The following is a 22,785-nucleotide window of genomic DNA, read 5'->3' as shown; positions in this document are numbered from 1 at the left end:
TTGGTCCTCAAGGATGAAAGCATTATTTGAGCATCTTAATTTTTATCTTGGGAGGAATGAGATGGAGCTGTAATTGGTAAAGAAGAGCAAGCAGTCACTCGTGCGGGCCAAAGAGGTGAACACTTGGTCACAGTTGTGGTTTGGACGTTATTTTGGTTTTGTTTTTCATCTGACACGATTACAGAGTGGTCTTGTTTTTGTCTCACTTCGTTTTAGCCGCAAGATGACCTCGTGTGATGTTGGTGTCCTGTGAAATTATTCATGTTCAATACTAAAACACCATCCCGGCTCCAGCTGGCAGCAGTTGGGGGCTGCTTTCATCTCTCTCACTGTCCTTCACCTCCTGCCTCCTGTGTATGGGTCTCTGCTGCCAGACCTGCACACAAATCACTGACCCGTCACAACTACCCTGCATAACTAGAAGGCACCCTTCTTTCCAATCTACACTTGAAACATCCTCATCTCTCAGAAGTGTGGTAGCTTGTCCACGGCCACGAGGAAAGAGCGGAAGCTGTTTATTACAAGAATAATTTGGTAAATAAGCGAATGCACAAGAAACCATGAATGGTTTTAGAGAAAGTCACAACCCTAGTGGTCAGGAAGAGACAAAGTCTTGTGGAACTGGGGCATTAGGGATGGAACTTGAGAAATTCAAAATAAGGTTCCATGGTTGGGTGGCTTCCTGGAGGCCTCTGGGCCCCCTGAAGCAAATGCAGAAGAGGAGAGGTGGGGTGCACAGGAAGTGGTGCAGGTGCAGTGATGGGTAATGAAGAAACAGATGTGAAGTCAGGAGGGAAGACTCCAGATGCAGGCCCCGGTGGGTGTGGAGACGGCTGGGGAGAGGGTGCTGACGTTTTCGCTGAGTGTTTCCCATCATGCCAAACCGGGAGTGGTGAATGCATAAGAGTCAATGTGTATCAAGCTTTTTGCTTCAAATATTCATTCATTTATCCAGTCCGTGCTTCCCTAGGACTGTGGCATCAATAATGATCTGCAGGCAGGGAATTCAACCATGGATTGGGCTCCTTCCCTTTTGGAGAGCCTATCACAAACTGACATGGAAACAGGACCTTCTAGTAACCCAGCATCTGTCATAGTAAATGTGCGAATGGAAACTCAGGAGCCTTCAGGGGAAGGAGAAATAAACCTATCGTGGGCGTGAGGGAAGGCTTTGGCAGTAGGTGATATTTGAGCCAGGAATCCAGAGTGTGGGGAGTAGTTTCCAAGCGGGGAATCTGTGGGTCAGGAAAATGGGGTTGGTGAAGGGTGAACAAATGTGTAGTGAGAAGTGAGGAAAGTTGTTGGAGATGACAGGAGAATGTGGTGATCGCTGAGCTACCCACGTTGGGAGAATTGTGGAGAAGAAGATTAAGTTACAGAGGTTAGTGTAAATGGGGTTGGTATTAGTGAGGCAGTGGTTGGTTGCCCTCCTTTGAAGAAGTGCAGGGCTAGAGACACAGAGGGAGGGGAATGTGGATATAGCACATATCAGATATGGAGTGGGGAGGGTTATGTTCATTATTATTCATTTCCAGGAAAAGAATATATAGCAAGCATTGCATACTTAATGGTAGCAGTAAATAGCCAGAAATAATAAGGCCTGAACCATAAAATACTAGTGTTATAGTCAAGTCATAAACCTGTCATTTCATGAATAAAATTTCATTGCTGTAATGGAAGCATTATTATATGATGGAGAGACAGCAGAGAGAGGAAGAGAGAGAGAGAGAGGAAGGGAGAGAGATAGGGATTTTATGCTGAAAGAAACAGAGTTCATATAGCACAGAGTTTCTCGAACTTCATTTAATATGCAACAGAAGTGTGTTAGTAAGTTTTCCATTGCTGTGACCAAAATACCTGACAAGGACAACTCAGAGGAGGAAAAGTTTATTTGGGGCTCATGGTTTTAGAAGTTCAGGTCATGGTTGACCAACTCCACTGCTCTAGGCCTGAGGTGAGGCAGAACATCATGATGGAAGAGTGTGGGGGAAGAAAACTGCTCAGTTCATAGCATCCAGGAAGGAGAGAGAGAGAGAGGAAACATGAGGAGTCAGAAATAAGATGGAATCCCCAAGGGCGTACCCCCACTAACCTGCTTCCTCTATCCCTGCCATAACTCCCTACAGTTACCATCTAGTAGTCCATTTCAAACTTATTAATCCATCAAATGGATTAACCCACTGATGAGGTGACAGCTGCCGTGATTCAATCATTTCACCTTTGAACATTACTGCCTTGAGGAATGAATCACTGGGGGACATCTCTAGGTCTCAATAATAACAAGCAGCACCCAGAGGGCCTGGTGAGTGTGGCAGGACACTGTGTCCTGTGCGTCCACCTCGCCTTCCCCGTGTGGACACTCATGTTGCGACCGTCTCTCAGTCGTTACGCTACACAGAGCCTCCATGTGTACACCCCTTGTGCACGGGTATGAGAACTACTTTGGGATATGTAACCAAATCCCCTAGATAAAGGGCTTACACATGGTAGATGTGCCACAGAATGCCAGGTTCCCTTTAGAACAGTTGTAGCATTCTACACTCCTGCTAGTAGCACGTGTGTTCCTGTGTCCTACATTGATGCCTACATGTGATATTATAGCTTTTTGACTTTTACCGGCTTTTTACATGCATTGTTCTTTTAAATAATAATATCCGGCCTGTGTAACTTGTTTGTTCTTCCTGTCTCACCTTGATAACCTTGTGGCCTTGGATGAGTCACTAAGCTTTCTCAGTTCCTGGTCCCTCATCTGTAAAATGAAGAAAAATGGACTGTCTCTCCTGGGAAGGTTGTAAAATCAGATGAGGCATCCAGTGATTCCTGCGAGGTCTGCAGAGCAGTGAGCCCTCAAAATGAGTTCTCTGTGTTTGTTGTTATTCTCAGATTTGATAAAACAGACAAACACGATTTCTCAAAAGGCAAAGTTAGAAAGTATTCAGAGAATTGGGTTATAGGGAAATTGCCAATAATCACAATTCGGTTTGGGGATGTTCTTACAAGGTCACTGGAGCCCAGAGTGGAAGGAGATCGAAAGAATCAGCTCATTTGATGGTGTTTGAGAAATCGATATTGTCCTGGACAAGGGAATTTTGGTAAAGAAGAGAGACTAATAGTAAATGAAAAATAAAGAACATATTTTATTTCCCTTTTTGGTTTATATTATTTTGTATAAGTACAGTGCTCACAACTTCATACTAGCAGTAGCTCTATAGAGGATGTTAAAAAATAAATCTAAAATCTCATCAATGAACAAAGCCAATTTTCAAGCTGATATATCATCTTTTTTCTTTTTTTTTTCTGCTTAACTGTAATTAATTTATAAGTATGCTGATCACACAATCATGTGTCATACTTAAGTAATGAAAGGAGCATGCTAATTTTTCAATAGCCTGCAAAAATCAACATTTTAATTGCTTCGTAATATTCCATCAAGTGTACATGCCAGGTTAATTATATTTTAGTGTTCTGGACTTGAAAGTAATTTAGTAACTTTAAAAATGTATAGTATTAATTACAAATTATTTTAATCAAATGGGTTTGGTCATGCTAAGATATCTTAGTGGAAGCCAGGGTGGCTTAGTCAGCCTTCATACAGTATTTGTCCAGTCCCACAGAGAGAAGGCACTTTCAGTAACTATCTTCATGCAGATGTGGGATCTGGACAATCCTGGTGGTACTATAGTGTCACACATGGAAGAGGCAGCCACAGCTGCATGTTTAGGAATTTGCCTTAGATCTGACCTTTGCAAGGGTCTGTACTGGGTACAGTGTGATATTTTGATATGTTTATACATTATGCAATGATCAAATCAGGCTAATCAATGTACCTATCACCTCATATTCTTATTTCTTTGTGGTGAAAACATGTAAAATCCACTCTTATAACAATTTTCAAATATACAATACCTTGTAAGTATATCATACAATAATGATTTGGCAATTAGAAATACAATAAAATTTAAAACATAAAAATAAGACAAGGCTTAACAATTAAAAAACACATCATTATCACTGAGAATAACTTCAAAATACATATTCCAGTGGAGATATAGTATGCAAATCCATAAAGAATAAACTCACCCCAATCAACTCTACTTTGGTGACCTCTTAGATTCAAAGAAACCCACGAAGAACACTGTTTAAAAAATGATTCATGAGTAGGCTTCATTCTCCAGTGTACCTGCCCTAAATATACCTCCTTCACAAATGAATTAGCTTTGGGCAGGGCTGAGGGATTGGCTTGGAATTGCAGTACGTGGGAGTGCTCTAAAAGCTTTATAAATTGCTCGAAAGTTGTTTAATGCATGGCATTTTTGTGTAAGATTCTGTCAAAATTAATGTGAGCATTAAATATGAAATTGCTTAGCACAATGAATGGACATATTAGAAACTTAAGATTTAATATAGGAATTGTGGATTACTTTATATCAGCTCTTGCATGTCGAGATTTTCAGAATTTATGACAATGATATTTTGCCAGAGATTTCATGGTGAATGATGGATAATGATGTATATTCCAAAACTGCTGAAAGAATAGATTTTCGATGTTCTCACCACAAAAGAATGATAATTGGGGAGGTAACAGTTATGTTTAATTAACTTGATTGGATCTTTCTATAATATATACATAGATCAAAAGAGTCATACCATACCTCATAAATATATACAATTATTTGCTAATTAAACAAATAAATTTAAAAAGTAATCTATGATAACATATGACAAAATATGTATTTATTTTAAATCGAGAAAGTATTTTCTTGAACTGAATATAAAATTACATAGAATTAAGAGATTGCTGTGTGCAGGTGTTGATGAACTTCCGTGGACCATGTGGCTCTCTGAACAGTTAATTCTCACTGTCAGACAGCATTGGGTTACTTCCTTCTGGAGACCAGCTTAAAACCACACCAATGTTGTAGTCACTCCTTGCCTGTGTAGGGTTAGGTCTGGCCACTGTGATTGCTAAGCTAAATAAAACGGGGAACTGCAACTTTAAATATCATGAATTTCTAAATAAATTATTTTGGAAACACACGGATGGCGTGGGATTGGGCCCCAGAGTAAACTTGTTTTTTTTTTTTTAACATAGCTAAAGGATGTAACCTATGAAAACTGATAATTTTCTCAAACAAAATCCATCTCGATTAATAAATAAAGTTTTTTTTTAATGTGGTGCCTTCAGAGTATTAGGTTAACTAGATATATCAGAATAAATAAGCTTCTTGACTGTCGGCAGGAAATGTTCTAAATATATGCCTATAGTAAGTAAAGAAATATTTTAAAGGAAAATGTTAGGTTGTAAATGTGCCAGACTCCTTAGGTGTGCCAGTTCAATTAACTTTTTAAAAATTATTTTTTTTTTATTTTTTACAGACTGCATTTTGATTCATTGTACACAAATAGGGTACATCACTCTGTTTCTAGGGTTGTACACGATGTAGATTCACACCATTCGTGTAACATACAAGTACATAGGGTAACCTTTGCAACCACCCTGCCACATTCACTCCCTGCACACAAGTTATAAAATAGCAAAATGACCCCCCATGCACTCTTCCCTGGGGGGACCCAGCATCCAACCACAGCCAGTCCTGTCCTGGCACTTCCCTCATGTGTGGCTCACCCCCTGCATTGTTTTGACACAAATGGCAAAAATTCTACCCTTTCATTCTTAAATATTCCAGTACAAATCTTTGAAAGGTAGGAGGTTTCCTTAAAATAGAACCTAAAAAAAAATGAATCATAATTCACTTCCATTATCACCGACCCGGTGGTTTTTCAAGTTTCCAGTGGTAAAGCTGGAAAACTGCATTTTATTGTACTTAATATACAAATAAAGACTCCAAGTTCCCAGAGACCTCTCTATAATGAGAAACAGTTTCGTAGGAAGAAATGTTGATTTCAGATGTGGTTCTCTGAATGTGCACTGGGTACATTACCTGATTCACCCTCTGCCACTCAATCAAGATGAGAGTCCCTGAGGAATTGCTAAGGTGCACATGTTCCAAGAAGATGTGCATTCCTGTCTTATAGAGTCATGCTTTTCAGACCTGAGGGAGCAAAGCCAGATAGGTCATTGTGTCTGCTGTTCTTTTATTCATTATTATTACATTTGTGGCCTAAAAATTTGTGATTGTTTTGAAAAAATTCAAAGGAAAATTTGAATGTATGGAGCAATAGACTCTATACTGCTTGTGGCATTGAGATAAATATCATTTAAGTATAAAACAATGAGCCCAATATTGTCCCTTTGGGGTGCTGATAGAGTTTGTCCTCAGACTGGTTCATTTTAATTCCTTTGTCTATAGAGAGCAGCCCAGCATTTTAGTTGGTTCTTTATGGAAATACTTACAGCTTCTCTGTATATTATAGGTAAAGTAGTTTCTTAAAATTCAAATAAGCAGACTTTAAGAAGCTAACACAATATCTATTTGCAATATACTTTATAAACTGACTTCAGAAGATGCATATAAATATCTGTAAGTTATCTATCTTTAAATTGACCAAACACCTTTCAAATATGTTGATCAACCAATTTTGGTTGCATTGAAATGGAAACTACGGATATTTCAGAACTACTTCTTGGTGCATGGTGCTATAATTACTCCCACTAAAGTATAATTTTCAAAATTTATTATGTGAAGACAAACCAGTTAAAAAGGAAATAAAACTCCATGTCAAAGAAATTAAAACTATTTTCGTTTAACTTTCCTGGGAAGTATTTTCTTGATATGCTTTGTCTTGGCATTGTCAAGGGAGCCAGGTGTGGTGGTGCATGCCTGTAATCCCAGCAAATCAGGAGGCTGAGGCAGAAGGATCACAAGTTTGAGGCCAACCTGGGCAACTTAGTGAGAACATAAGCAACTTGATGACACCCTGTCTCTAAATAAAAAATTAAAACAGCTGGGGATGGGGCTGGGGAGATAGCTCAGTTGGTAGAGTGCTTGCCTTGCAAGCACAAGGCCATGGGTTCAATCCCCAGCACCGCAGGGGAAAAAAAAAATGGGTTGGGGATGTGGCTCAGTGTTAAAGTGCCCCAGGGTTCCACCTCCAGGATATATATATATATATATATATAAATATATGTGTGTGTATGTGTATAATTTATATATATACATGTATATTGGACACATACAAACACACACACACACATATTCAAAGGACTGGGTGTGTAACTGAGTGATAGAGTGCTTGCCTGCCTAGCATGCACTAGGCTCTGGGTTCAATCCTCAGCACTGCAAAAAAAGAAAAGAGATATAAATTGTCACCTACATTTGAATAAGAAGCTTTATTCAATAATAAGTTGGCTTTATTTCCCAAATAGAATTGTCACTTTGATCAAAGTACTTTTAGAGGAGCTGCTATTTCTCTCTGACTGTCTAGCTGGGTGGCTTGGGTTTTAAGCCCCAATAATGAGATTCAGAATCAGGCTAATAAGGTGCCTGTGAACAGCTGCACTTTATGGAGGCTCATTATGAAACAGGCAGATGTTGATCTCCTTCACTCGATTCCTACTTCAAACTTGTGAAGTTTTTTGATCCTCTGTGTATGTAGGAGGAAATCAGGATTTCTCTAATTCAAGTCTCCCCAGCAGTTCAGTGATAGATCCTCACCTCGTAAGAACCAGGACTGTCTTGTTTTTTGTGGTCACACTCCAGTCTTTGGACCAGAGGTCTGGATAGTTTACCTTAACTTCTGTTTATGGGGAGGGTGTGAAGGCGGTGTTGTTTCAATACTGGAGTAATGAGTTGGCATTTGAAAAAAGTTGTCTGTGCAGATGAAAGAGTTTGTTTGTTTGAACGTGAAATAAATGAGTCTGTGTCATCTATGCCGAGCATCTCCCCAGCCTCAGACACCTTAGCATTAAAAATGGAGCACTTGCATTAAAACGTTTAGGTTTTCTGTGTTCTTTGTTCCATTTATCTATATCAAGTTACCCAGGGGTATGTGAGACATTTACTGGTTTGTTTTTACATCTGGCAGTATTTCAAAACGCAATGCAAGTAGGCAGGTGTTATTATTGATTGAAACAAAATTTTGCGCCAGTCTCTCTAACTCAGTGTCTACAGTATGAATTTATTCACCCTCTGCTCCCAGAGGACAGATGAGTTTGTCTCTTTGGTAGAGAATATGTTAAGAAAGCCTGGATATTTTTTGCTCCTCGATTATGTTATTACCAAGTAAAATAGTCTGTCTTGACTTTCTGTGGAATTAAACCTTAATTGTATGCCCAAATTGTACAGAATATTAAGTTCAAACATCCCCCCAAAACACAGCATTATATTTTTGTCTGTGTAGTCTAAAAATATTCGGTAAAATTTAAAGTCGCCAGCAACTTTAAAAAGAAAACAATGGAGATCATGAATCTTTGTATCTGTTAAATATCAAAGTTGGAATTAGGTGCACATTAGAGTTTACCCAGCATCCACCAATATTTAGCTTCTATGAACATGCATGTGAGTCAGGATCTATGTGATGCAGCAGTCACCAGCTAAAAAATGTGTGTAGTGTTTGACGTATATCACAATATAAACCACATATTAAAGTATGTGTGATGTACATTAATACTATCATTAATAAACATTAACTGACATGTGACTTTAGAGGCTGAAATGAGAGCCACAGATTCTGTGATGTCCATAGGCTGATTAACTCGATCCAAATTTTTGAGCATTCCAATTTTTCAAATTAAGTATAATGAAGTAGGTATTTTATTTTAATCTTCTTGGAAAGATTGGTTGATTTAAAAAATCTTTCTAAGACACATATTTAAATTTCCACTTGGGAAAATGATTAGCGATTCATTTAATAAGTAAATGACATTTTGAAGCCTTCTGAAAGGTAATCAATACATTAGAATGACTGTATAAAAACATTAATAGAATGTAGAGGTGAGTGAGGAATCATTTACTTTAAATTTCATAATGTCCCTAATGGGGAACTCAGTAGTACTCTTTCAGCACTGAACAATAGTTATTTTAATGATAATGGTCATAAGAATGCCATTATTCTTTGCAATATTTAATGGAAAAATGAAAGATGTTAATGGAGCTCTTTATGGTATAATGCATGATAAATTATGATATCTAAAATCTGAAGTTGAAAGGTATTTTTCATGGTGTTCTTAATGATCTATAGAAAAGCACAAAGTGAAAAATATAATTTTAATGAGGTATTCTTCAGTGTCTCTTTTTTTTGTTTCAGATAAATACTTGCAAAAATTTAAATCTTGATCGTCTTCACTGAACTACCTTTTAACGTGTTAAGGATTTATTTCATTTTCATAGTTAGCTCAATTATTTTCACTTAATTTTTTTAGAGTGAAATACAACACACATCAAGAAAAAGATGAAAGCACTTCTGTATGCAATTGATTGAATTATCAAAGAACCAATATGTGAAGGTCACAGGCCAAGAGACTGCAGGTCTCCAACCCTTGGTTCCTGCCCTCTCTGTGCATCCTCCCTCTCCCTCCCCCCAAATAGTCACTGCCATGACCTCACATGCTGTAGATTTGTTTTGCCTGTTTTGAATTAGACACAAAAGAATCCAACAATATCAACCTTTTTACACCTGGCTTCTTGGGATAACATTAGAACTGTGAAATGCACCCATGTTGTTGTGTACAGGTTCACTGATTTGTTTTTATTGCTTCAGAATATTTCATTGTAGAATATATCCCAGTTATTTATCTATTGTACAACCGGACATGCAAATGGGACTTTTATGGATATTACTTTAGGAATGTTCATGGGCATGTCTTTTGGTATCTGGAAAACTGCCTGCTTTTCTGTTGGGCACATTCTTTGCAGAGGAATTGCCAACTCATGAAATATGTGTATGTTTAACTTCAGTAGAAAATGTGAAATAATTTTTATGGAGATTGTATTCATTTACACTCTCAACAGCAGTGTGTCAAAATTCTGTTTGCTCCACGTTCTTTTTGAAAATAAACTGGTTTATTTTTGGTGCAGGGACTTGAAGACAGGCCTCATAGAGGCTTAGGGCTATGCTTAACCACTGAGCTACACACCCGCAGCCCCAACTTGACAATCCTGGCAACACTTGACATTGTTTTCCTTTGTTTTAACTTTTTATAATTTCTCTTGTTTAGTTTTAACTATCTTGATCTGTGCAGAACTCTTACACTGGTTTTAATCTGCAATATCCCAGGACTAATAAGATTGGAAACCATTTCACAGATATGGTACCTACATAGACATTTCTTTTGTCTTTTTCTTATGGTTCTCCCTGTATTCTGGGTACTGAAAAATAGGTCTGGCATTCTGTGGCTTTTCGTACAACATCTTTAGATGAACAGAAATTCTTAGAATATTCTAATTTATAAATTTCCTGTTGTGGTTAGGGCTTTTGTGCCATATTTAAGAAATCTTTGTGATCCTCAAAGTAGTGAATATATTCAGTTACATTGTCAGCTAGTAACTATTTATTGTTTTGCCTTTCACATTTATGTCTAGAATCTTCCTCGAATTCATTTCTGATGTGATTTAAGGTAGCATATGACCTTTTAAAAATTCTCTTTTTTCCAGTGTGGATATCCAATTGACCCATCACCATATATTAAAAATAGTTACTGTCCCCCAACACTGTTCTGTGTTGCAAACATTGTAAAAAAATCCACTGTCCATATGTGCTGAATCTGTTTGGGGTTTCTCTGTTCAGTTCTAATGATCCATTTCAGTAATCTTTTGCCATTATGACATTTTCTTATTTCTTATAATAGTATAAGACTTGGTATACAGTTTTGAAAAATCCCACAAATTTGCTTTTGGTTTTTGGTAGTGGAGACTGAACCCAAGGGTGCTTTACCACTGAGCTACAACCCCAGTCCTTTTTATATTTTATTCTGCTTTGTTTTGGTACTGGGATTGAAGCCAGGGTTACTTAACTTCAAAGCTACATCCCCGGCTATTTAAAAAAAAAAAAATTTTTTTTTAAATTTAAGACAGGGTCTCACCATGTTGCTTAGAGCCTCCCTAAATTGCTGAGGTTGGCCTTGAATTGTGATCCTCCTGCCTCAGTCTCCCAAGCTGCTGGGATTACAGGCATGTGCCACTGTGTCTGGTTTTATATTTTATTTTGAGATGGGATCTTGTTAAATTGCTGAGAGTATTGCTAGGTTGCTGAGATTGGCCTCAAACTTGCCATCCTCCGACCTCAGCCTCCTGAGTCACTGGGACTACAAGCATGTGCCACCAGGCTTGGCTACAAATTTGTTTTTTTTCATGAATATCTTGGTGATTCCTGTCCCTTTATATTTCTACATAAAAATATATACTGGTTTGTAAATTTGTATATCTAAATATAAATACACCCCCTTCTACTTTGATTTTGATTGATTGAATCTAAATATTAGTTTGAAGATTATTAACTTCTCTTCAATATTGAATCTTCTACTTTCTAAATTATTCTCAATGATATTTTATAATTTTCTAGGCGGAGATCCTGAACATATTTCATTAGTTTTCTTCTATGGGTAAATAATGTGGTTTGATGCTAATGTAAATAATGTCATTTAAAAAATTAACTCTATGTATAGACTTTCATTCAGCAGACTTAACAAGTGCACTGTATAGGTTATTCAAAATTTTCTATATACACTATTGTACAAACTATGGATAATGGTAGTGCTATTTATTCCTGTTCAATCTAGATTAGCTGCTAAATACTTTTCTTGCCTAATTCCACAAAATAGTGTATTCACTACATGTTGAATGAAGGAGTTCATACAGAACATACTTGTCTCATTTCTGAACTTAAAGCAGCTCTCAGCATTTCCAATTATGTGTGATGATTGTTGTAAGGTTTTTGTAGAGACCCTTTACAGAGTTGGAAATTCTCTGCTTGCCTGAGAAATTATGTGTGGATACTGGATTTTGTCAAACACTTTCTGCATCTGTTGAGAAGATGGTATTTTCTTTAATGTGATTAATTACATGAAATGATTTTTAAATGTTAATCCTTACATTCTTTGAAGAAACTGATTAAGGCATAATTCACTATCTTTTTTCTATATTTTTGTATTCTAAAATCACTTTGCAACGATTTAAAGATTGTTGGATCTGTGTTCGTGAGTGAGATTGGCTTTTATTTTTCTTCTTGAAAAATCTTGTCAGATTTTGTTATCAAGGTTATCCTGACATCACACAACAAGTTGGAATGCATTCTGTATTTTTCAATTTTTCTCCCCCCCTACCCCGGACTTGGGCTTCTTTGAAAATGTTCTCTTTGTTTTTGGTTTTCTATAGGTTGAATGTGCTTTGACTCAGTGAAGTTCATATTTTGATTTTTTAACTTGAATGATATTATCTGAGCTTCCTGGATCTATAGCTTGGCATATGTCATTAATTTTGGAGCATTATTGACCATTATAACTTCAAATATTTCTTCTGCTTAATTTTCTCATTCTCCACTGGTATTCCAATTATGTGTGTTTTCCAACTTTTCTAATTGTCCTGATTCTTGGGTAGTCTCTTTTATTCATATTTTTCTTTTTGCATTATACTTTGAGAAGTTGCATCTTCTCATCAACTACACTGATGTTTCCATTGTCCGTGCTGAGTTTATTGATGTGTCCATCAAAGGCATTCTTCACTTCTGCTATGGTGTTTTTATTTCTAACATTCCCCTTTGATTCTCTGAGTTTTCATCTTTTTGTTTACATTACCCATCTGTTCTTGCATGTTGACCCCTTTTTTCTGTTAGAACTCTCAACATATGAATCAGTTGTTTTAAACTCATAGTGATAATTCCAACATCTGTAGTATATATGAGTCTGGTTTTGATGATTGTTTTGTCTTTTCCGACTGTTTTTTCTTCCTTTTTGTCATGCTTTGTATTTTTTTTTTTTGCATCAGGACATGTCTTCAGTAAGGTCATTAGTGTGAGGTTTTATATTAATCTGACTAGGAATTAGAATATATTTAATGTTTGCTGCAGGGGTTAGGTGTCAGATACATGGCTTCAGATTCATCTAGTGCTCTTGTTTTTGTTTCTGTCTTCAGAGACAGTCTGTGTTTTTCAGCTCTTTCTGGTGTTACCTGCTAATATCATCATGGGGGTCTTACTGGTGTGGTGGTATAATGTGAGGGAGGGTTAGCAGCTGCACTATTCCTATTAAGCACTGGTGTTTCAGGGGGCCTTTATCTCAGAACTGTGACCTTTCCAAGTGTTGTCCAGTATGTGTTCCTCTACCCCTTCTCCCATTTTGGCTCCTGAGTTTCCAGGCTATTTCTTGGAGTCCTGACTGCTGTTGACTCTTTCTCCCTTGGATGAGACAGAAGGGGTTGGGAGACTGGGGAGGGGGAGGTACCCTCCCCTAACTGGGACAGGTTCTGGAAAAGTCTTTTCCCTGGGACAGTAGGCTTTGGTTATGGAGGATACTCTGGGCACATTTCACACTGATTACTTGTGCCTTCTCTCTGATTGACCAGGAGAAGATCTTTCCCTAATCCTCACAGAAAACATGGAGTGTTCCTAGAGGCAAAACCCACAGAAATGTTAGGGCTTCTCTAAGGCTGTGATTGTGAGGACTTTCTCACTCTTCTGTTAGCCTCTAGCAGTTCACTAAAATTTCCACATATGACTCTTTATTCGCCAGTGTCTTCTGTTCCAGATAGGCAGATCTTGGCTCAGGTTCTTGGTCTGATCTCATCCCTCCAGATTTCAGGGTGGTGGTTTGTCATGTGTATTAGTCAGGTTGGGCCACCATAACAAAATACTATTGACTAGGTAGATTAAATAACAGGCATTTACTTCTCATGGTTCTGGAATTTGGGAAGTGCAAGATCAAGGTACTGGCTGATTTGGTTACTCATTAGGGTATTCTTTTTGGCTTGAAGTATCTGCTTTTCTGATGGTCTCCTTAATGGTATAGAGAGAAAAAAAGAGGTCAGGTGTCTCTTCTTGTTCTTAGAAGGGCACTAATTCCCTTAGGGGGCATCCTCACCATGCATCTAAACCTAGTTATCTCTCAAAGTCTCCATGTTCAAGCGCCATCTCATATGAATTTTGAGAGGATATAATTCATTCCATAGTACCATGAAACCTCAGTTCTCTGAGGGATCTAAGGAAAGTCATTGAATTCTGCTCTGTCTAGTTTTTCTTGAAATCAAATAGAATGATATGTGTGTGTGTGCATGTATGTGTGACACACGTATGCGTCAATATGCATGTATACACGCATATGTCTATATATAGTCAAGACAATAAGTTTCCCTTTGAGAACAGTTTTTTCCTGAAGTTTTATTATTTTCTGTTTTGTGTTGAACATTATATAAGAGAGGTTAAACAGATAACTTGAGGCCTAGAGGGATGCCTTTCTACAAGAGTTTACTTTGAATATTTCTGCAGGCAACAAGGAGCATTGGATTGCACTGACCATCTTGCTACAAGTTCATAGACTGAGAAGATGCAGAGCTGACCTCTGTTCTGTGAGGGCTCATGCATCTCTGCCTTACCCTCTATTCTAAATTGCAGGTCCTCTGAGCTCTGACTTAAACTGTAGAAACGGACAAGGGATCATCCTTCAGGGATCGGGACCAGGGTTTGCTCTCTAATCTAGTGAGGTGGCCAGGCTTCTGTTTGTCCTCTCCAGGAATCCTTGAGTCATCTCTATGGAGAAAAACCCTTGAATGGTGGGAGCACCTCTTTGGGTTTTCTTCCATCAGATCATGGACATTTTGGATTCCATTGTCTTTTTAGCTCCCTCCCCATTTTTCACTCCTGCAGGGGGTTCATCCAGATGTTTCCAATCTAGCACTATCATAATAGTAGCTAACCGTTATTTTCCATCTCAATAAAGATTTCGCCTTCCACACATTTGTCCCTGTAATACCCTAACATAAATGTCATCTATGACCTGTATGTGTATCTCCTTATAACAATTTATTGCTGTATTTCAACAATAGTTAGGGACCACAGCCAAGTTTGTACCTTTCACAAGCTTTTCCTCTGCTTGCCATTTGATCTTTCTGTCTTGAAAATTCAAACCTTTCTATTTTAAAAGGAATATATTTTACAACCTTGTGTCTCCATAGATTCCAATACAATGACTGGCTCTCCTCACTGAACTGTTGCTTATCAGTTGATGCCCCAGGAGGGTGATGTAGCTCAGTGGGAGAGGGCTAACTAGCATACCCCAGGCCCTGGGTCCCATCCTCAGCAATGAAAGCAAAAGATGGTTCTTCAAATAAGTATTTTAAAGATGTTGAATATTTTCTGAAGGGTGATAGAAATTGATTTTATATTAACAGAATTCTACTCTCTTTTATTTTGAAAATTTAGTTTTAAATTTAGATTTTGTGATGATCAAAACATTTTAAGTTGATTGACGTCATTGCAATTTCAACAAAACAGGTACATTCACACTTAAGATGGCGTCATCTCTTAGAGATATGGTTTCATGTCTTGTTCAACATATGTTTAAAGTTATTCTTATCTAGGTTTATGTTTGCAGATTACCCATTTTTTCAGGACTTAGTTTTTCTTTACTTTCCCTTTGCACTTTTCCATGCTAGATAACCTCTGGGGAGACACACTTAGCAAAGATTTATAACTGACATCGTACAATGAAGAAGTGTTTTCAGTTTGACAGCATGTTGCTGTGATTTATTTCATATCTGTATGCTAGCTATGTCAAAATGAGTCATACTTGGGAGCAGGTCATGGGTAGGTTACATGGAGGTCAGGAGACTTGTCATCATAACTGAGACCAGTTATGACAGGAAGATTTTCATGTTTGCCTGTTTGTTGTGTTAAATTTCTACTGAGGCTGCTGTTTGTATTTGCTGGAGTTGGACCAGTTTATATGTAATTGTGGTCTTCTATGTAAGTGTGTGTAACTGATCCCATGTTTCTGATTTATTCTAGAGATGTTTTAGATCTTCTCATAAATTGCCATGTGTGCGTCTTCTTTTATACATCTTAGCAAAAATGCATAAAAAATACCTTTTATACATACATTTATTATTTATATTATATGTTTATATATTGTATAAAATACATTTGTATGCAAAATTTTATAAAAAAAGTAAAAAAAGTACCCAAATACATGAGTTGTTCAATTAACATCTGAAAAAGAAATTAGTGCAATTCATAAACTTTAGAATCACTTAGGAAATACTTAAAATCCTGTGAGAAACTTTAATGCATTAGCTTCATAAATTATCTTGAACAGAATACATTTCTAAATCATCTATGGCCATCTCATTGAGTTTCAAAATTATCAAGTCTAAAGGAAAAGAAAAAATACAATGAAGGCTTTTTGATTTTTATCATGTCTGACATATCACCTTAATTTTACTTCTAGATATTTCACATATTCGATGATACGACACATTCTCTTACATTCTGCACCTATTAGGAAGTTGCTATTTCTATGCAAGAGACTTATTGATTACTGAATATTTTTGTCTTTTATTTTTATCCTACTCTAGTAATTTTGAGAAAATGTAAAGCTTAATAGAATAATCTTTTGTCTGTAAAAGTCAGCTGGTAGAACTGAGTCCCTGTTCAGCAATAATCTAAGTTGCATTATTCTCAAATGTGTAAAAGATTTTAAATATAAAATATGAGAAAAAGGAGAAGAGCCTCAGATAATGTATCACATTTCCTCGGGTAGGTTGTTTTCTTTCATGTTCTGTTGGAGTGAGGCCTGTCGATGACTTAGCTAAATTATGGGCTTTGGAATCAGAAAAGCCTGGAATTAAATTCTTGCTCTGCCACTTTCTAGCTGAGTGACTTCAGGCACATAACCTCTATAATTTTCATTTTCTTCAGTTGTAAAGTGGGTACAAAAATAACCACTTCACAGGATTGTTGCAAATATTCAAGCTCTGTAATACATTTCAGCTGCATCTGACGCTGAGCCACAAACTTTCATGTTGAAGATATTTAAATTGATAACCTAGGATACATTTGCTGCTTATATAGTCTGCACGTGTACCTTCTCCCAAACTTTGGAATCCTAAATTCCAAGGCAGTGGTATTAAGGGGTGGGATCTTTTAGGAGGAGATTAGGTCCAGACAGACTCCTGGGAATGGAATTACCACCTTTATAAAATAGGCACCTTTGCCCCCTCCACCTTGTGTGGAGACCACAAGATGGCAGCTTTCTTTAAACCAGGAAACGGGTCCCCACTAGACACCAAATCTGCCAGAATCTTGAGCTGAGACTTCTCAGTCTTCAGATCTAGAACTATAAGAAATAAATTTCTGTTTTATAAGCTACTCAGATAGTGGTATTTTGTTATAGCATTGTAAATGGGCATTACTTACTTCTCCTTGGAGGTTAACCCTAGTGAACTCTTCTAAAATATTTTCCTTTTTTGAATAGATTTGATGTAAAATAGGGAGGGTGAAAGAACAGGATTTATCGGCAAACCAGAAGAATGTTTTAAAAAGGAGCCAAAGACCAAGACATAAAATGAACTTGGTGTGTATTAGAAATGCAGATTGCAGCCCTCCCCCCCACCTGCAGATGTGATCTGTGAGTTGAGGGACCCTGAAATCTACATTTCTAAAAAGTAACTTAATTATTTCTGGCTTACACTACAATTCAGAATCCTTGAAAGAAGATATAAATGTTCATGCAATAAAATCTTCTAAAGAGAGAGCTGGGATGTCACTCAGTGGTAGTATGTATGAGACCCTGGCTTCAATCTCTAGCACCACATGGGTGCACACAAAGAGAAGGAAATATTTGAATTCATGTATTTCTTTATGAAACAGCAAATTGGGGAAAGTCTCGGTAGGCAAAGGAGATGCACTTGAAACCTGGTAGCATGCCTCAGACTTCCATTTATAAAGTAATGTAGGGTCAATCCCATGCCTCATTCACACACATTCTGAAAAATTTCCCCGTACATATTGAAATCCCAGTCTTGACTATCTTAAGTATTAAAAAAATTCCAAAAAGTGGAGCAAAATAATGCAAATATTATCAATTTAATTTAACAAATAATAATGATTTTTTTCAAATGACATTGACCCTCAAAGGTTATTGAAGGTAGCCAGACTGATGCTAACTGATGCTTCTCCCTGTTGTACCCACTGTACAACCTTCCTATGTCTGTGTATATATTTATTTTACTAATTATTATAAAATTAATACTTGTCCATTTAAAAACTCACATTTGACTGAAATGTGCTTTAAGTCTCATATCCTCAACTTCACAACAGTTCAATATAACTTAAAAATTTTGAACATGCCAATAAAGATGCTTTCATTACTTATACAAAATACGTATTTTATTTGGGCACAAAGGCACATTCCTGTAATCCCAGCAGCTTGGGAGCCTGAGGCAGGAGGATTGCAAGTTCAAAGCCAACCTTGGCAACTTAACAAGACGTGCCTCAAAATAAAAAAAAAAGGGCTGATGTGGATCAGTGGTTAGGCACCTCTGGGTTCAGTACCCAGTGCCAACAAACAAACAAACAAACAAAAAAACCTAAATACATATTTTATAGCTCTTCATGTTTTCAAAATTCAGTTAGCTCATAAATCAATCAGGTCTTACAAAGCCACAGTCGCCATTCATAGACCTCCCATTCTACTTAGGTGCCTATTGTCACTGTTACTCTGCATCTTTTCCCTTGATCTCTTAAGATGCTGAAATCATGTCAGTGACATCTATCTAAATCTATGAACTTAACATTCATTTTGGAAAAAAAAGTGAGATCTTTTGGAGTGTTAGCTAATTAATCATCCAGCTGTAACTTGGCAAGGAATGATAATTAGGGATTGTCTTAGGCAACCAGAAGCACCAGGGAACTGAAATCAAATGTATAAGAGGGTCTGATTAGACAGCATGTTGCTGTGGATTTGAACTGGATGTCTACAGACCAGGTTCTCAACCTAGCTGCCATTACCTTGATATGGAGAGCTTTTGGAGACATGGACACACACACACACACACGCATGCACGCACACATACAACAACAACAACAGTCAAAAATGGTGGTCAGGGTGTGAACACTGGATATTGTATTGGGTTGTCCAAGTTTGGGGAACAGTGCCCCACAGCAAAGAAAAGAAAAATTAGAATAAATGAACATGGAATTTTTAAGGCAAACATTCATGATTTCAACAGAACTGAAGACCATGGTGTTACGGAGGTGGGAGTGAGAGTACAATGTAGAAGAGTGAATCTTTTTTACCAAACCCTCAGTCAGAAATATTGACCAGTAGAACAAGACAACTTTCTAGAAAGGGCTGATTGGCAGAGTTCAAGTATCTTTGGAATTTAACAGTGTTCTATTTATTATGTTCTGGGAAACAATATGCTGTGCAAAACAACAACAAAATCAATAACAATCACAAAATGGGGGGAGGTGTCGTTATTTCTGTGACTAAATATGCTTGAGACATGCTGGATGATTGTCCCCGTCATGGGCAGTCCAGGGCACATTTCACATCGCTGGGTGGCATGCTTGGGGAGGCCCCGTGATTGGGAAACCCTTTGAACTTTGTTTTGTTTTAAGCCCAGTTTTTCCCAAACATAAACATCCAACTAATACGAAGAACCACTTTAAACCAAGCAGCATTCTCAGTAATACAGATGGAAGGACATAAAGTTCCTGCTTTATTAAGCGTGCCTCCTAGGAGAAAATAACAAATAAGAGAAGACCTCCCCGCAGGGAAGGAAATGGAGAAAATGCAACAAGGAGATCTGACTTGGGGTGCCAGGTGCCCTGCTTCAGATCTGGGATGGCAAAGAGCCTGTCCCAGGTGGTTAGATTTTAGCTAAGACTTGAAATGACAGGAAGAGCTGGTTGTGCAAAGATCTGGGGAACCTTTCAGATAGAGCCAACTACTGGTGCACAGATCCTAATAGGATTGAGCTGGGCTTGGTCAGGGAGGTTCAGTGGGGCTAAATCACAATGGAGGTGTTATGTTTGGAAAGAGCTTGAATTTTGTCCAGAAGGTAAAGAAAGCAGTGGGGTAGCATCATTTAATTTACCTTTATAAATCCTACTGACTGTTCATAGGGGAAGAGCTTTGGGGTATGGGTGTTGGTAGGGAACAGAAGAATAAAAAAGATAAAGAAGAGGACTTGGAGGTACTTCTGGTGAGATGATACTTTGTGGAACGGGGTGGTCATACTTGAGATGGAGAGAGATGCCCAGATTTTTTATAATTTGGAGGTATCATCAAAGGTGTGCCTATGGTGTATAAGCCTTAAATCTGAGTATGTGGGGGCACTTAGGGGCAGACAGGAGGTAGAGAATTGATCGCTAAAGGAAATCAAATTGGTTATGAAATGCCTAACTTATTTTTAATGTTGTAGAAAATATTTTGATACATGCTAGTAAAGGGATATTTGTGAAATAGAGAAGTAGACCAAGGAACAGACTCCTTGGGTCTTGGTGCTCCTAAGGTCCTTGCCTCTGCCTTGGGCAATGCACATGAGGTTGCTATTGGGGGTCTTCATATGTAGTAGCATTGGTCTTGGTCATTCCTACACATGCTCAGGTTAAGGTTTTAAAAAGAAAGCAGAAGAGAAAGAACGAAGAGGAGAGGAATGAAAGAGGCAGAGGAGAGGAGAAAAGAACACGGAATGTCTGTGGTGGAGAACGGCTCCTGCTTCCTGCCGACTTCGCCCTGTGTGAAGTCTTACAGTGTGCCTTGTGGGAGGAACAACAGTGGCTTCCAGCTGGGTGCTGCGGGAGGTAAGGTGCCAGGTGAGCTGGGTGGCAGGTGGGGTGTCCTGATCTGTAATGTAGCTCCTGCTCGTTCTCTGTGGTGGTTTTGTGAGGTAGGTAGTCAGCCATGAGCAGGTGAGTAGGGCAGGAAAATAAAGAGCAATGACTTTGAGGGAGGATGTCAAGTTTATAGATCAAAGTGAGCCCAGAAGCGATAGGACTGGGAATCATGAGAAACCTTATCAAAACAGACAAACATAGGGAAAGCGGGAACTGGCATGACAAACCTCCCCTAGCCAGAGTTAATTATAACCCCTTAAGAATCTCTCATGATTCACACATAGCAATCACAAAGCGGGGTATGAGAGAATAAGGCAAGAAAAATGGACCCCAAACTCCAAAAAACCCAGACTCTGGGAAAGATACACCGTTCTCCTTGGAGGTGGTCACTCCGTGCTATACTGTGCATGCTCATTCTCCACCATGTTTAATGAACTCCTGCCTGTCACTCCATACAAACTCCCTTGAAATCTGTGAGCTCACAGGGACCAGTCGCTGTAGACTTCTTGATTGCTTCTGCTCTGTGGGACTGGCTTACTATTGTCTTGCCAACATCAGAGGTATTCTTTACCTTTCTGAACTTTGGTTTCCTCATCTGCAATTTGTGCTGGCTTAGCATCCTTCTAGAGTTCTCTCGAGTTTTTGAATTCTAGAGTCTGTAGGTCTAATCAAGTCTTTACAAATTCTTACTCTCTCCAGTTTCCCTTAACAATTTTGAATGTGTATAACCGGCAGTGTGTTGATAAAGCTTGGCTGCCTGTTAGTCTGTTATCAGGGTGTGGTTCCTACCTGGATGCTTTTGTTATGTTAATGAGTGGGATGAGAAAGTGCAACACCTAAAACACAAAATAACTCCACCCATTCATCAACCTTGCGAGTGACTTTGCTGAATCACTTGATGATTTTCAATCCTGGAAGAATGCTTTTTCCAAAGTTTTGTTTTTTTGCTGTTATGTTAGCTGCCAGGGACAAAAATAAGCTTTTAGATTTAATTTGCAACTTACAGAAGTTTTTATTGAGGCATCATAGTTGTAAGCTGGTTCATGGGAGTATGTTAGTCAGCTTTTGGTCACTCTGACCAAAATATCCCACAAAAACAACTTAGAGGAGGGAAAGTTTATTTTGATTCATTTGACTCATGGTATCGGAGGTTTGGTCCATGGTTGGCTGACTCCTTTGCTCTGACCCTGAGATGAGGTAGAATATCATGCCAGAAGAGTGGGCAGAGGAAAGCTGCTCAGGTTATGGCAGTCAGGAAACAGAGAGAGAGAGAGAGAGAGAGAGAGAGAGAGAGTGGTAGAGGAGAGAGAGAGAGAGAGAGAGAGAGAGAGAGAGAGAGAGAGAGAGAGAGCCCATGAGCAAGCGCAAAGTGCAAGATGTAATCCCCAAGGGTATGCCCCTGGTGAATTCCTTCCACCAGCCACATACTACCTGCCTACAGTTACCAGCTAGTATTCCATTCACATAATGGATTAATCCACTGTTCAGGTTACAGCTCTCATAGTGTAATCATTTTGCCTCTGAACATTCCTGTATTGTCTCACAGAAGCCTTTTAGAGGGATGCCTTACAGCTAAACCATAACAATGGGTATGGTGAAATTTAAACTACTCTTAATAAAGAGAAAAATTGGAGGCATGGTAAATTCTGTGGATGAAGAAATATTATAGCAGAACTCTTCATGTAATTTTCTTAAAGAAGGTGGCACTTTTCATAGAAAAGCAAATTCTACATTGTTCTTAGACATTACAGGTGACAAAGTGAAATGGACATCCAGCAGAGAGATACATTGATTTCCCTCTTTCCCTCTTATTCTAGGGGTTTTCAGGAAATGCAAATGCAGACAGCGTGGTGTACTACAGACTCCAGCCTTCCATCAAAGCTAGGTTTCTGCGCTTCATCCCCCTAGAATGGAACCCCAAGGGCAGAATTGGAATGCGGATCGAGGTGTTTGGATGTGCATACCGTAAGTATTTGTTTATCCAACATTCTGAAATAGATATCAAAGGGGACGTTTTAAAACTCAAGCTGCAGACTGAAATTGACTTCTTAGGTATGT

The 22,785-nt window shown here is 38.2% G+C and overlaps 1 protein-coding gene across 1 annotated transcript in view; it reads left to right on the top strand.

The window, feature by feature from the left end:
- Cntnap4 (contactin associated protein family member 4) overlaps positions 1–22,785 on the top strand; it is a 241,960-nt gene that overhangs the window by 108,412 nt on the left and 110,763 nt on the right. Inside the window, exon 4 of the mRNA XM_047529627.1 lies at positions 22,545–22,692. Within this exon, the coding sequence (XP_047385583.1) occupies positions 22,545–22,692 (148 nt within the window). The remainder of the gene's footprint in view (positions 1–22,544; positions 22,693–22,785) is intronic.

The sequence above is a fragment of the Sciurus carolinensis genome, chromosome 16 (genome assembly GCF_902686445.1).
Source record: "Sciurus carolinensis chromosome 16, mSciCar1.2, whole genome shotgun sequence".
In the NCBI taxonomy this organism is placed as follows: domain Eukaryota; kingdom Metazoa; phylum Chordata; class Mammalia; order Rodentia; family Sciuridae; genus Sciurus; species Sciurus carolinensis.
This window is presented reverse-complemented; position numbering and strand designations above follow the sequence as displayed.